The sequence below is a fragment of the Canis lupus genome, chromosome 38, assembly GCF_048164855.1.
Source record: "Canis lupus baileyi chromosome 38, mCanLup2.hap1, whole genome shotgun sequence".
NCBI classification, from domain to species: domain Eukaryota; kingdom Metazoa; phylum Chordata; class Mammalia; order Carnivora; family Canidae; genus Canis; species Canis lupus.
The window spans coordinates 9,038,379-9,054,179 of NC_132875.1; the positions used below are offsets into that span (position 1 = coordinate 9,038,379).

The 15,801-nt window shown below is 42.0% G+C and overlaps 2 protein-coding genes across 5 annotated transcripts in view; one reads left to right on the forward strand and one right to left on the reverse strand.

Moving 5' to 3' along the window:
• The window catches only part of RAB3GAP2 (RAB3 GTPase activating non-catalytic protein subunit 2), a 100,211-nt gene extending 97,186 nt beyond the window's left edge, over nt 1-3,025 (forward strand). For 3 of the 4 annotated variants that reach the window (XM_072814448.1, XM_072814446.1, XM_072814447.1), the window contains exon 35: nt 63-3,025. In XM_072814448.1, the coding sequence (XP_072670549.1) occupies nt 63-218 (156 nt within the window). In that variant the 3' untranslated portion in view covers nt 219-3,025. The remainder of the gene's footprint in view (nt 1-62) is intronic. The other variant, XR_012025736.1, reaches the window with a different exon arrangement.
• Nucleotides 3,026-3,249: 224 nt separating this feature from the next.
• Nucleotides 3,250-15,801, reverse strand: part of IARS2 (isoleucyl-tRNA synthetase 2, mitochondrial) — a 62,093-nt gene continuing 49,541 nt past the window's right edge. Inside the window, exons 16-23 of the mRNA XM_072814449.1 lie at nt 14,128-14,230; nt 12,367-12,492; nt 11,627-11,758; nt 9,841-9,947; nt 8,933-9,078; nt 8,028-8,218; nt 5,046-5,190; nt 3,250-3,761 (exon numbers count right to left, since the gene is read on the reverse strand). Of these exons, the coding sequence (XP_072670550.1) occupies nt 3,619-3,761; nt 5,046-5,190; nt 8,028-8,218; nt 8,933-9,078; nt 9,841-9,947; nt 11,627-11,758; nt 12,367-12,492; nt 14,128-14,230 (1,093 nt within the window). The 3' untranslated portion in view covers nt 3,250-3,618. The remainder of the gene's footprint in view (nt 3,762-5,045; nt 5,191-8,027; nt 8,219-8,932; nt 9,079-9,840; nt 9,948-11,626; nt 11,759-12,366; nt 12,493-14,127; nt 14,231-15,801) is intronic.

Genomic DNA, 15,801 nt, shown 5'->3' on the forward strand with positions numbered 1-15,801 from the left:
TTAAGGGAGGAAGCGTTACTGCTGTGCGGCGCTGATGGGTTATTCTTGTGTCCCGTTTGCAGAATCCCCAAGATCTTCAAAACACGGACGTGCCAATCGCAACAACGGCTAAATTAGTAACTAAAGTAATCGAGCTTTTACCAGAAAACCACGGGCAGTATGGTTTAGCCTTACACCTCATTGAGGCTGTGGAAGCCATCTCTCTCCCTTCCTTATGACCCTTCCGTACTGAAAACGGTCTAAAACCGTGTGACTCTCTTAGTGCATGGTAATTTTACATAGTAAGATCTGGAATTTTATGGAGGAAGTGTATGTCTTTCTTCTTTTGTAAAATAAAAATACATACTACTTTTTAAAAGTGCAGTCCTGGCTAAATTCCACTCCTTTGGTTAACAACATTGGAGATAAAATACAAACAAATATCAATTATACCATTAATTACTAACACAGATGTTTTACTGTTTATTTCTAATTTAAGCACTTAAGTAGCTTAATGGGTAAACTTTGCTATTTCAAATGGGTTATAATTTACAGATTATGTTCTTATTATCAGATTCTATATTTCGTACTCGAAATGTTATTGTAATTAAATTTAAATGTGTTCATGTATAGTCCCCATCAGTAAAATTAGAGCACCATCCCACTCGCTTTTGTTGGCATGCTTAAATCCAACATACTGGGCTGCCGCCTGGAGTTCTGGATGCGGACAGGTTCTTTCCCAGAGGTTATGCTGCCGCCACCGGAGGAGGATGACCTTGCTTTGGAGGAGGAATGGGTTCGAGATCATCATATTCATCAGAAGGGACACTGAACAGAACCCTTAACCTGTTGTACTTGCCAAAGTTGAGAATCTGAGATGCAAGCAACAAAGCAAAATTAATTACAGTGTAAGTTAAGATTTACTTTTTGCCAAGATTCAAAGTTGTATCCACATCAGGTAATTGTAAAAATGTATTATCTTGTAAAATTTATGTTTAAAAACAAGGGCAAAGATGCTAAAAATTTAAGTCCAATTTATTTTTCCTACGAGTGTTTAGAAATGTCTGCTTCTGGGATACGGTAACGTTATCTGTTCTTGGGAATAATACAGAAAAGGTCTAGTGATATTACAGCTTTGCAAACCTACCTCACAGCTGGGTTGAGAGAATAAAATACAACTAATTTTGTACCCTAGAGTGCCTAGAGCAGTCCAAGTGCTGAATAATTATTTGTCGATTAAAACCAGGTTAACCAAAACTCTATAAAAAGTGCTTTGAGCTCTACAAATACCGAGTATTTATTACGGTGTATCTTTGGAATGTAGCCATACGGTGCAATTATCGATCTCTGTCATGGATCACGATTGTTATTCATAGTAACTCATTGTGATAAAGATGTTGCTTCACGTATTTGTAAGAAGCCAACTTTAGCAACTTGTGGAGTTGAGGAGTATGCCCCTCAAGAATATAAAGAAAAGTCTCATGTTTGAGAATATCCCAGTGTAAATTCTTTCTAACTGAAGGATCACACCCAAATAAGAATAATTGTATAAAACTTAATGATTACCATTTACTTTAAGAATCTTGAAAGATAAAGCTTTAAGATGTCTTGAATATTTGGGTGAGGGCCTGGAAGTCTGATGGGAGATACACGCTCCGTCCAGTAGCAGCACGGAACAGGTCCTTTACGCTGGTCCAGCCTCTCAGCCTCTGCTTGGATCTCCGCCGGCCCGTCCAGACGCAGTCATAGATTTCTTGTAAACCGGCCTAGCTTTATGTAGTCACGTTACATGCATTCTAAAAGATTCGTTCTTCCTGTGATTTTTCTAAATACTCAGAAAGTAGTTACGAATTTTGGAGGCTGGCCAAAGAAACTTTAAATCCTCACTTTGATTCTATTATCACTTTTGGGGGGGAGAGGGAGTACCTAATAAACATGTTAGATGATAAAGCTGGTTAGACTCATTCTGGTAGGAAACATAAACTTGGGGATTGTTGAGATTATTAATAAGCTGAAATATGGCTCATAGGATCATAACAAATCATTGAATTACAAACCTGTAGTTACATTTGTAATCCTAAGATTTACCATTCAAGGAATTTTAAGGCAATTCTGAGTTATAAGGTTAATAAGAAAAGCAGTTAAATGTCTTACTGTTTCATCAAGGGCTTTTTAAAAATAAATCTGAGAGAAAAAATACCTATGTACACATTCTGTAACAATGAAGAGCCACAAATAAAAATTAGATTTCATGAAGAATGGGTGATTTCTGAAACAAAGGTGGGTCGCACTTCCTGCTGGGAAGCCAGTAACTAGTAGTGTCTCTCCAGAGAGAAGTCCCACCCACGCCCCACGCCCCACACACCTTTCTTCACCTAGGCATCAACAGTAACCTAGGCATCTGTACCTTGTTAAATTCCACTGCATAATGCTGAAGGAAACAGAAGTGTTTTCAAATAATAACTTCTACGTTACAGGTTGTGTTTAGATGTAGAACTTAGAAGAGCCACGTAAACATAGGTGAAGAGGAACATAGCACCGACCTTCTAAATGCTTCATACTTTTGCAAAAAGAAAATAAGAAATGGAGAGTTTCACCTTTGGTAGAAAAATTCATCTAAGGTCAAAGTAAGCACTATTACATTTAAATTGCCTTTTTTTTTTTAATGGTTGATTACAACTTAAAATCAAAACAGATTTAATAATATTAAGCTTTCATGGAATATAATGTTCACTTAAGAGTTGCTGTGGTTCATTCATTTAGAAAAGACAGGTATTTTTAAAGTACTCCATAGCAACAGTGAAAACCCTCCGTCACCCTGACAGGAATGAATTTGTTGGGCTTCTAAAAGTTAGGTGTCTGCTGAATAGAATTAGTCGTCCCTGTAAAGGTTTTAATCCAATCCTGAACTGTTTATAACATGCTGTTACCTACTGTAATGTACTGTAAGTAGTGACATTCTGTACATACTTCTATTTTCTGTGTCTGTTCATTGTTGTGAACTTATGTATATTAGTGAAATAAATTTTCAGCTTTCATGTTTCAACATTCATAAATATAAGTATTTATATTGTGTTTCCTCCTCTTGTGCAAGAATAACAAGTTCGGTGATGTTTTCTTTCTAATGCAAACAAAAAAACCTAGCTGTTGCGCAAAGGATAATGTTCACTAGTGAGGCCGAATGAAATCTTTTTTCTAAGGGAAACACACCTCTGCCATTCTCCTCGGAGACCATATTTTTTTACTTGATTTTTGCAACTTCAGAATCCGTCAATTTCCAGATGCCTTTATTTTTAGACATTATAGAACTTAAATACTGAGTCAAGAAGCTTTATAAAATATAAAACTTTTCTGGTCAGCCACATTTAAAGTCACACATTCTTCAGTGTATCTGTTCTCGATAAATCCATTATGGATATGTGTAGGTCCATCTGCATATTTAGATTTTTCTGCATATATATATATATATATATATATTATCTAATACAGGAAAAGCTTGTAATTCTGAAATTGCCCCTTACGCTACTACTCCTCCACTCACGACCTAAATCTAGGCTTGCTCTCCCCGGTGTTGTGAAGAGTCCATCAGAACTCTCAACGCCTTCTTGCTCACAGAGCTGCCGCCAGCACGCTGAGCTCTTACTTTCCGTTGACGACTTCTGCGCACCGGGGGCAGAGTGTATCTGAAGACTCAGCTGTGTACTTCCAACAACGAGGGCATTTTTCTTTGGTAGTTGGCATGACAATTACTTTATATGAAGACTCTTCGCGAATATCACCACCTGTGAGAAAGATTCAGGAAGACACTGAGGGGCGTTCACCTGGTCTCCCTATTTCCTATCGACTGACTGGTTTTACCAGTGTTCCTTTTTCAAAGCTTTCTCCCTCCCTTGGGTAAAGCCAGTCCGTATGACTTCGTTTCCCACGTTCCGTCACCAGCTGTGACATGGACTCGCACCCCGACCACTGAAGACCGCTGAGGAAGCAGAAACCCCGAGTGAGAGGTTAACGGATTCTCCCCGGGTCTCGGAGTTCGGATCTCCTCGGGCAGCGCAGGCCTCTAGCTCTTCATCCGGGCACCCTTCTGATAAGTGACCCTCCCACTACAGCTACACAAGAGTTGTAGAAAGAGCCAAACCACAGTGACAACTGCAGTGTCCCCACATAAACCTTGGTGTAGGGGCGTCTGGGGTCGGGCTCCAAGCAGGATGTGGAGCCCGCCTAGGACTCTCTAGCTGTCCCTCTGCCCCTCCCTCCACATCTCACCCCTACCTCAAAAAAGAAAAAAAAAAATTCTTGGTTTAGACAAAAGGAGACAAAAATTTCTCCACTGTCAATACTCCCAGACTTCAGAGTGAATTAGTTACAGTAAGGAAAGTTACTTTCTAGCCGTCATACGAAGAATGTACGTTCACACTTTCAAAAGCTGGTGAGCATCTTTACTACCTGGTCAGTGCTTCCAGGCCTCACATGTAGACTGAGGCCCATAACGGGGCCTCCCGCCTCCTGAAGGCACCTAAACACCTCGAGGAACACAGGCAGGTCACCGTTCCCACAGGGTCATGTTCCCGTGCGCACCGCCGCGGGGAATGAACGAGGCCGACAAAAATCCTCTCTCAAATGCCCGCGAGCCGTCTGCTCACGAGGTGCCACAGTGGGAAGGGCTCCGTCCAACTTCTTAGCCCTGCGTTAAGAACGGCTAGCTCTTCATGTACGGTGTGCAAGGGAGAAATTTCAGAGTCCACACCGGGGAGGGGGCGACCTAGGCAGTCCTGGGATCCTGGGTGCCAAGGAAGCAGGACACGAAAGAGGGAGGCCGCCCCGCGTCACCTACCATGACCCTTAGCCAAGGGAAGGGAAGCCCTCGCCTGGCTCTGGCCCTGTTCCCAAGTTCATCAAGCAGGACACTTCGGAGAGTGGGTTTACAAACTTGGCCAGGTGCCATAAAAAGATGTTCCAAGAACATATTTGCCTTTAGGATCAGGTCTGATCCACCGCAAAGCTGGAGGTGACTGGGATTATCCCTGTTGTCTGGGTCCCACCGGTTCCTCTCGTCTCCTCCTTACCTTCTAGGTTGATCAGGAACGTCCCTTGGCGCTCGATTACATCCGTGGTTACGAGCGGTGGATCCTGAGAGAGTAGAGTTGTCTGGGAAGCCATCATTAGCTCGTTCAGCTGAGAGGTGCTGGAAGTCTCCTCCGCTTGCAGCATCTGGGAATAGGATGTCAGAGTGACCGTCTATGGGTTCACTGCAAATTCTGGCGTCCAATGCGTGACCCTTTGGTACCATGATCTCCTAAGTTGATCTTATTAAATCAATTCTTACAGGAAGGAAAGGGATTTTTGTTGTGTTTTGTTTTTAGTTTTAGAGAACAGGGGGATGGGGGAGGCAGAGAATCTCATGCAGACTCCCTGATGAGTGGTGGCCTCCATCCCACCACCCTGAGCTGAAGTCAAGACTCGGCCACTTAACCTACTGAGCCACCCAGGCGTCCCTAGAATGAGAGGTTTTAACTAAAATATTTTCAGGCAACAGCCCATCCGTACTCTGTACGTAATATACTCTACGCCAGGCGCTTCACTGTGCTGGGTGCTAAATGTCCGCCGTCTCTAATCACCACAGTGTTTCTTATCCCCATTTTCCAAACAAGGAAACCTGCTCAGAGCAGCTACTTCCTCATGGTTCTCAAGCAGTAGGTGGTGGAGCTGCCCGTCTAGCCCAGGTCCGTTACCTCGGAGCCCAGGCTTTCCCTGTGTCCTGCCTCCCACCCTAGGAGAGGTGTAAGGAAACTAAACGGACCTGCTTTTGGCAACACAGACCAACACAGTTGGTGGCAACTGAATAACACAGAGACTATGTACTATATTCTGAAGTGAATAAAGTTAGATATTTGATAAGCATTTTTACATATTTCCTTGTAATTCTCTTCAAAATGAGTTTATAAGCCAATACAAACATTCCTTTAAAAAAAAAATAAGGGGCACCTGAGTGGTTTAGTTAAGTGGCAGACTCCTGAGTTCAGCTCAGGTCACGATCCCAGGGTCATGGGCTTGAGGCCCGTGTCAGGCTCTGTGTGAGTGTGGAGCCTCCTTGAAACTCTCCCCTGCCCCCCCTCCCCCTCGGCTTGTGTACTCTCTCAAAAATTTTTTAAAAACTCAAGAAAAAACAGGCAATTCTGAGAGCTTAATTTGGTCTTAACAAGTTCATGCAGTTAGTAATTCATAGATGCAGGATTCCAAGTAACAGCTACTTAGTGTGATCCCTAAGAAAAATACATTATTTTTTAAAATCCCAAACTACTTTTTCCAATATAAATGATCCAAACAACCCGTATTTTTTTTAACTTAAGAACTCATGGAGTCAAAAGACACACAACATGTAGGAGGAAAACCCAAAACTAGGCTATGCAGCCTTGGCTAGGCCACAGTTTCAATGGTCTTCAGTTCCCTTGCTTATAAAATAAAGGAGTCAGAGCCTCCCAGCACATACACTTTATTTTTTTAAACATTTATTTATTGGGGCACCTGGGTGGCTCAGTGGTTTAGCGCCACCTTCAGCCCAGGGCGTGATCCTGGAGTCCCGGGATCAAGTCCCACATCGGGCATGGAGCCTGCTTCTCCCTCTGCCTGTGTCTCTGCCTCTCTCTGTGTCTCTTGTGAATAAGTAAATAAAATCTTAAAAAAAAAATTATTTTAGAGCACACATGTGCAGGGGGTTAGACAAAGGGAAAAAAAGAGACAGAATCTCTAACAGACTCTGTGCTGAGCGTGAGCCCAGCACGGGGCTCAATCCCATGACCCAGAGATCATGACCTGAGCAGAACCGACTCAATCCCATGACCCAGAGATCATGACCTGAGCTGGACACTGAACCGACTGAGCCATCCAGGTGCCTCCCAACTTACAAATTTTAAAATGTGAATGAATATCTTACTGAAATAATCTACTGTCTGATCAACAATCTCCTACAGACTGTAAACCTCAAATCTAAAATTACATTACTAAAATTTTAAACTGAGCTTACTGACCAAATGAGTTGGTCATTTTTAGCAAACTATGATAGCAGTAAAACTTCAAAGAAAATATTAAGAATCCCGGGCAGCCCTGGTGGCCCAGGGGTTTAGTGCCGCCTTCAGCCCAGGGCGTGATCCTGGAGACCCAGGATCGAGTCCCACGTCGCGTTCCCTGCATGGGGCCTGCTTCTCCCTCTGCCTGTGTCTCTGCCTCTCTCTCTCTCTCTCTCTCTCTCTCTCTCTCTCTCTGTGAGTCTGTCATGAATAAATAAATAAAATCTTAAAAAAAAAGAAAGAAAATATTAAGAATCCCAAGAAGAAAATCCTAATGGTCTCTTTGGAAATAAAAATAGGATGAATGCTTTGAGATGGCATGGTAACTTGCTGGAGCAAATGAATTTTCTTCAAATCTCCTGAGAAGGACAGTCCGGGTGGCTCAGCAGTTTAGTGCCTGCCTTCGGCCCAGGCTGTGATCCTGGAGACCCGGGATCGAGTCCCATGTCGCGCTCCCTGCATGGAGCCTGCTTCTCCCTCTGTCTGTGTCTCTGCCTCTCTCTGTGTGTCTCTCATGAATAAATAAAAAACAAAAAAATAAATTTTTTGTTTTTGTTTTAAAAAATATCTCCTGAGAAAAAGAGGGAAATATTTTTTTAGATTTGCTTTGAACCTGGTCCAGATGGACAAAATTCACAGAAAACTAGGCCCTTAACACAAAATCCTCAAGTTTTGTGTAGTGTAATAATGTCATTAGTTTCTATCACTTACCTAAATAGCCCTGAGAATCTGCATTTCAGATAGGACTTGTTGCAACTTCCCTGGCCCCACTAATGAAGGACGTAGCAAGAGAGTACATGTTTTGTAAGAGAAGGGAGAGGAAGTATTGAAAAGGGGGAAACAAAGAATCCGTGATAGTATTCAGGATTACAAGATTACTAACCTAAAAAATCTTACTTATATAGAGATTTTTAAAAGTCAAATGTCAGGTGAAACTTTAGGACACTAACCTCACTTCCAAAGGGACAAACCGCCACTCACCTCTATTATCTCAAAAAGCAGCCCGGGCTCGATCACAATGATAACCTCGTACTCGGCTGCGTTTTTACCAGGGATGCTTCCAAGGAACGAATCTCGCATGGCACACGTGCTCTCTATCGCCTCCTCTAATCCAGGCTTCTTCCAGATAGAACTAGTTCTAATCCACCCAGTACGAAATACACTCTTGGGTTCTTTGAAACAAAAGAATAATAAATAAACAAAAGTAAAATAATTTACATATATTCTAAACTGTAGAGAACGCACTAACCATTAAATATTTTACTGTTAGGGGAAATAAGAATTGGTATTTATGGCAAATATTATGGAGCCATTCCAAATGCTTACCAAACATTTATATTCACCTTTGGAAATCTAAACAAAGGAAAATACATATAATAAGATCCCAAAGGGAAAAATGGATACCTCAAAGAAAGTAAAACAGAAAAAAAGATCCCAATATTAACAATAGTTGTCTCTGGAGAGTAAGATTATGAGTGGCTTTTCCTCCTCTTCTGGATTTTTGTAGTTACTGATTCTCTGAAAGCTTAATACAGAGGGAAAAAACTATTATAAAATCATTCATTAAAAGGCACTACACTTGGTTTTTAAAAGACCTAAAATATATTTCAGACATTTAGATATTGAGGAAAAACCGATTTTGCAGCATAGTCAAGCCGCTCACACACTGCAGAAGGCACCCTGTCAAGGTGGCCTGACGGCCACCTGGAAATCCATGCTGCTCCGCGACAATCAAGTGCAGAAAAGTCTAAAGGCCCGAGACATGTTCTCTACAAAGTGCTCACCGTGGGCGAGAAAGTGCCCCTTCCACGAAGTGGATGAAATCAGAAGTCACGACCCTCATCAAGGGTCCTTCTCATTTCGAGGACCAAGCGAGTATTCCTTACCTTTAGCATAAGGTACGTGCTGGAACACTTCTTCAGCCAAGTGAGGAAGAATGGGAGCAAAAGAACGAACCATGACATCCAGAATTTCGGCCAATGCGGTCTGGCAGGAGCGCCGTTTGGGGTCGCCTGCCTTCTCACAGTAGAGCCTGGACAAGACCAACGTGCTCAGCAGGGGACAGGAGAGTGCCGAGCCAGGAGGACGCAGGACGCGCCTCGGGCGGTTCACTCCTACAGCAGCTAACCCTACGTCTAATTTAAGAATAAGATGCTGTCATAGGACTTTATCTGTAAGTCCTCTATTCCACTTTCCTCCGTCCGGGTGTGCTCACCTCCTCCAAAACCTCTCTTAGCGGCTGTGCTGCATCCAGTTCTGTCTTTGAGAGAGCTAACTGCGCGCTGGAGGACGACTAACATGTTAGTTGACGGTACGTACCTTACAATCTTATCAGCGCGTGCAGAGGACTGGGAGTTACAACCCTTGAGGTGCTAGGGGTCGGGGCTGACCCTCACGTCGGCTTGGTTGCTATCAACGAAGTCCAAGCACCAAGCCTTCCCCTAAAAGGGTCTGATCTTAACGTGATGCTATTGTGGTAACAGGTGCCTGTATGTTGGTCTCTCCTCCTTAAAATTTACAAACTCCTGAGAAGAGGTACTATATTCGTCACCTCATATTAGCACCCGCTCCCTCGATCAACATGGCACAAAGCACATTCCTTATATGATCTCTTTACATCATCACACTATGAGGTGTGTATGCTCACTTGACTCAAGAACTCAACTTACTAACTGCACAGCGCTGCCCTTCTTGCTCACCCTTGTACACCCAACACTTGCCAAGTAGACACTCAAGAAAGATCTGAATGTTTTATTTATTTTTTTTGAATGTTTTAATATTCAGTCATACATACCTGTCTTTGATTATGCTGAAATAAAAGTTAGAGAGCTCTCTGGTATAAAATGCTCGTAACAGCCGAACAACTTTTCCAAAATCATACTGTTTATATGAATCGGTAATCTAGGGAACAAAAGTCAAAATCAATTGGAAGTTGGGGTAAGCAAACAAAAATGCAAGCCATCATGGGCAAAATGTGTATCTTTTCAAACGATGTTTCAAAGGCAGATGGATACAAAACAGGAGACATGCAAGAGTGACTGAGGATCCTTAAGACATTTTGGGGTATCAAATTCAACAATCAGAAAATGATGAACATTCTATTCTGGAAACTACATAAGAACACTCCTCAAAAGAAGGGATCAGGTTTTAAATGATCTGAGAAAGGGGAACCCTCCTGCACTGTTGGTGGGTACGTGTACTGGAGCAGCCACCCTGGAAAACTGTGTGGAGGTTCCTCAAAGACTTAAAAACAGACCTGCCCTACGACCCAGCAATTGCACTGCTGGGGATTTACCCCAAAGATACAGATGCAGTGAAACGCCGGGACACCTGCACCCCGATGTTTCTAGCAGCAATGTCCACAATAGCCAAACTGTGGAAGGAGCCTCGGTGTCCGTCGAAAGATGAATGGATAAAGAAGATGTCGTTTATGTATACAATGGAATATTCCTCAGCCATTAGAAACGACAAATACCCACCATTTGCTTCAACGTGGATGGAACTGGAGGGTATTATGCTGAGTGAAGTAAGTCAGTCGGACAAGGACAAACATTATATGTTCTCATTCATTTGGGGGAATATAAATAATAGTGAAAGGGAATATAAGGGAAGGGAGAAGAAATGTGTGGGAAATATCAGAAAGGGAGACAGAACGTAAAGACTGCTAACTCTGGGAAACGAACTAGGCGTGGTAGAAGGGGTGGAGGGTGGAGGGTGGGGGTGACTGGGTGACGGGCACTGAGGGGAGCACTTGACAGGATGAGCACTGGCTGTTATTCTGTATGTTGGCAAATTGAACACCAATAAAAAATAAATTTATAAAAAAAAAAACCCACACCATATGAAAACAGCAAAGTGCAAGTTGCCAGTGTTCCCTCATTTATGCCTGAAAAGTAAAATTGGGCAAAAGCCCGCAGGTGTGTGTCTCTGACGTACGGGTACATGGGAGCAGCCACACGTCTAACTTTTGAGAAAACACACATTATCTGGGTTTATTTATAATGAGAAAACATCTTACGAAACACACAGAATAGTCATTTCAGGTATTTCTATACTTTGAGGGATAACTGCAGATAAAATAGAGGCCTACTTTATTCCTTCCTGTTGGGAGAAATATCTAAACCTAATCTTGGGAGGGAAATGGGGTCTGAGGGGCAGCCTGGGCCTACTGTTTACACCAGGTGCTGCTAGTTTTTTGAAAAACCAGGAAAGGGGCAGCCTGGGTGGCTCAGCGGTTTAGCGCTGCCTTCAGCCTGGGGCCTGATCCTGGAGACCTGGGATCGAGTCCCACGTCAGGCTCACTGCATGGAGCCTGCTTCTCCCTCTGCCTGTCTCTGTCTCTCATGAATAAATAAATAAAATCTTAAAAAAAAAGAAAAACCAGGAAAGAACTGAAACTTCACATACCTAAAGTCAACCTGGCAATGTTGGGAAGGTGCAGAACTGGTCAAGTGTAACTCTGCTTAGTGCTACAGCCACTACTTCTAATAATGTCTGTTCTGCTTGCACACAACTCACAATCTCAACGCTCGGCAGTGCTCATATTTCTGTTTTCCAGAAGCTTATTAATTTGTACTTACCTTGTTTGCTAAATCCTGCAGCAAGTGCAGCATGTACTGGTCTATGACATGCATATTGTTAACAGGAATGGAATCTGTTTCTGGGTTGAAACCAGCGACATTTCCCAAGAGAAAGCGGAGTGTATTCCTGAGCTATTAATATCGAGAAAAAATATGCAGTCAAAAAATATAGGCCTTCAATTCTTACTGAAAAGTTATTTTATTTTTCTATGATTTTTATACAACTCATGTTACTTTCTTAATGGGACATTTTATAAAGATCATTCCTGAGACTACAAATGCAAAAAAAAGAGACTCTCATTTCAGTAGCTGAGTTGTAGAAACCACCACTGGACTTTACACGTGGACTGACATTTCATTATATTTCTTCCTAACCTTTTACAGGCAAATCAGCTATTAGTGGCCCAATTTGTTCATCTATATAGGTAAGAGTGTTATTTTCACCTGCTTCACAGGCAAAAATAAAAATAACTGGAATAAAAGGTGAAAGGTCATTGAGCACATGAAAGTATATAAAATTAATTTTGTATTAGGCTGTATTTTATAAAATACCAAGTACAGTACATAAAACTTTAGGGTTACACTATTAATATTTTTAAACACAAGATATCTTTAAATGCTCACAACGTGTGGAAACTCATTTTCACTTTTTTGTGATACCAAACAAAATGTTCCTCATTTTTTTTTTAAGTTATTTCGCTAACTTCGTATTCAGAAATAGGAAGAAGAGGGACTCTGACCTTGCTAATATCATCTCTGGCAGCATTAAGTACAGACGGGCTGATGGTCACTTCAGTGAAGACGTTGGACTCGGCCACCCACCAGCGCAGGACATCAGCACCATAGGGAGGCTCTGCGCTCTGATCCTTTCAGTGGACGAAAAAGACATAAACGTTTAAATGGCTTTCAATTCATTAGGTGAACAAATGTTTTAGGTATTCCTCTTGAGCACTATCTGAGCACGACATGTGGATAAGATATACCTGCACTGTCATGAAATAAGGGCTAACAACCTCAGGAGTCAGCTGCCTGTGAAAAACAACACTGGGCCGAAGAGTGCACGCTGCAGTCTGGTTGTGTGTGCGGATGCGGGCGAGCCTGACACATCCATGGACTAGAGCTGGTGGCGGGAGCGGGGCCCTGATGCCTCAGCGATGGTGGAGGGGGTCTTGGAAGGGCTGCACTCCCTTCCAGGACTCGCCTTACACACAGCAAGGATTACTGGACATTAGGATGGCAGTAAAAAGCCAGAGGAGTAAAATAACAGACAAGTAATTTCTGAAACTAACTCCAAAATAAATTATCAGCAACCCCAGATTTGATGTTCATTAATGACTTGCTTTAAAGTGTATAATTTCCAAGAATAGTGAAACATGAAGTTGCAATCTAAATTTTTTTCTTACACTGTTTCCATGTAACCGTAAATTTTTGTTTTAAGTAAATTTTAACAAATTTTTGAAGTTTAATTTTAAAAAAGGGAGGTCGTGCCTGGGTGGCTCAGTCAGTTAAGCGTCTAACTCTTGATTGTGGCTCAGGTCATGATCTCAGGGTAATGAGATGGAGCCCCGTGTGGGCTCCATGCTCAGTGAGGAGTCTGCTTCTCTCTCTCTCTCCCTCCTTCCCTCTGCCCCCTCCCCATGCTCGCACACACGTGCAGTCTCTAAAATAAATAAATCAATCTTAAAAAAAAATAGGGGAGGGATAGCATGGCTCAGGACCTCAGGACCTATAATATAGATTCAAACTTGAAATTAGTCAACTGGGCCACAATCCCAGCACTTCCCTTTTTCATTAAAATCATGTATTATTTAAAAAAAAAAAAAAAAATCATGTATTATTTAAGAGTTTACATTTACACTAAATTCTACTCCTGAAGCCAGTATTACACTACATATTAACTAACTAGAATTTAAATAAAAATTTGGGAGGAAAAAAAAGAATTTAGATTTAAAACATGATAAGTCATCTGCTATTAGCCTAAAAGATAGTTTTGTTGTTATTGTCATTTTACATTGAAATAACTACATTAAGGTTTTGGCTGCCAATTTAAAAGTCTTAAAACAAAAGTTTTAGGGCCACCTGGGTGGCTCAGTGGTTGAATGTCTCCCTTTGGTTCAGGGTGTGATCCTGGGGTCCTGGGATCAAGTCCGGCATCGGACTCCCTGCAGGGAGCCTGCTTCTCCCTCTGCCTATGTCTCTGCCTTTCTGTGTCTCTCATGAATAAATAAATAAAAATCTTTAAAAAATAATAAAAAATATTTTAATTAAAAAAAAAATAAAAACAAAAACAGGGACACCTGGGTGGCTCAGCAGTTAAGTGTCTGCCTTCAGCTCAGGGCATGATCCCAGGTCCCGAGATCAAGTCCCACATCGGGTTCCCCGCAGGAAGCCTGCTTCTCCCTCAGCCTGTGTCTCTGCCTCTCTGTCTCTGTCTTTCATGAGTAAATGGATAAAATCTTAAAAAAAAAAAAAAAAAAAAAAAGTTTTAGAGAACCACCTACTTGTCCTCCATTGATGACCACATCAGGATCGATGACATTCCCAAGAGACTTGGACATCTTTTCTCCCTTTTCTCCAAGGGTAAATCCATGAACGACCACTGTCCTAAGACAAATCAGCCATTTTGATAATAAACACAATTATAATGACCTCATTGAAGATCACTTATAGCTTAAAAAGAGTATCTTAGCTTGACAAAAAAAACAGGATTTTTCTTGACAGATTATGGATGAAAGCTTAAAGTCTAAATCTCAGCCGCTTATGTATCAAGACTGATAGGAACTCTCTACTTATACACAGAAAAAAAAATTTTTTTTAAAGATTTTATTTATTTATTTGAGAGCGAGAGAAAGAGAGAGAGGCAGAGACACAGGCAGAGAGAGAAGCAGGCTCCATGCAGGGAGCCTGACGTGGGACTTGAACCTAGGCCCCCAGGACCACACCCTGGGCCAAAGGCGGCGCTAAACCGCAGAGCCACCCAGGTTGCCCACACAGAAAAATTTTTGATGTTTACATTCAATACATAAATATTTCCTGAGGTCAGCCCAGGTGGCTCAGCAGTTTAGCACCGCCTTCAGCCTAGGGTGTGATCCTGGAGACCCAGGATCGAATCCCATGTCGGGCCCCCTGCATGGAGCCTGCTTCTCCCTCTTCCAGCGTCTGTTCCTCTCTCTCTGTCTCTCATGAATAAATAAATAAAATATTTAAATAAATTCCTGAGCATTTATTATGTATTGATTTTGATCATTAAAACTAACCAGGAAAAAGTATGTCTTAAAAAGAACAGATTATCATTTCAAAATTACTTTCAAAAAGACAATTTGAGGCAAATATATATCTGTTGTTCTACTCGCTTTTAAAAGCATGTTATAGGGATGCCTGGGTGGCTCAGTGGTTGAGCATCTGCCTTTGGCTCAGGGCGTGATCCCAGGGTCCGGGATTGAGTCCCATATTGGGCTCCCTGCATGGAGCCTGCTTCTCCCTCTGCTGGTGTCTCTGCCCCTCTCTCTCTCTCTCTCTGATGAATAAATAAATAAAATCTTTAAAAAAAAATAAAAGCATGTTATATTAGAAACAAATATGTAAATTGTTCTGGGATGCATTTTCATTGTGAGGCAGCAAAAATCTTAAGCTATTTAAGAATTGTTCTGATTCTCTATCCACTCACTTAAATAAGGAAAATCAATGATCTATAGCTTATTAAGAATATCTAATCTAATACAATTCACAACAGGAATGTTCATTAATCATTTGTGTATAAGAATATTTGACCTCAAGCTGTCTTCAGTCAACGTAGAATACCATTCTCTACACCCCTGTGTAACAAGTCTTCCCATATATTTTTTTTTAATTTTTATTTATTTATGATAGTCACAGAGAGAGAGAGAGAGGCAGAGACACAAGCAGAGGGAGAAGCAGGCTCCATGCACCGGGAGCCCGACGTGGGACTCGATCCCGGGTCTCCAGGATCGCGCCCTGGGCCAAAGGCAGGCGCCAAACCGCTGCGCCACCCAGGGATCCCAGTCTTCCCATATTTCAAGATCTAGCTGTTCGCAGATGTCGCCACTGTTCCAGTCAATGCTGCTGTTACTACCTCTTGTGGGAACGACAGTGTGTACCAGCGACAAGACTTCTCTGTATTGTCTTTGTCTCTCTTTTTTACTTCAAATTCATTT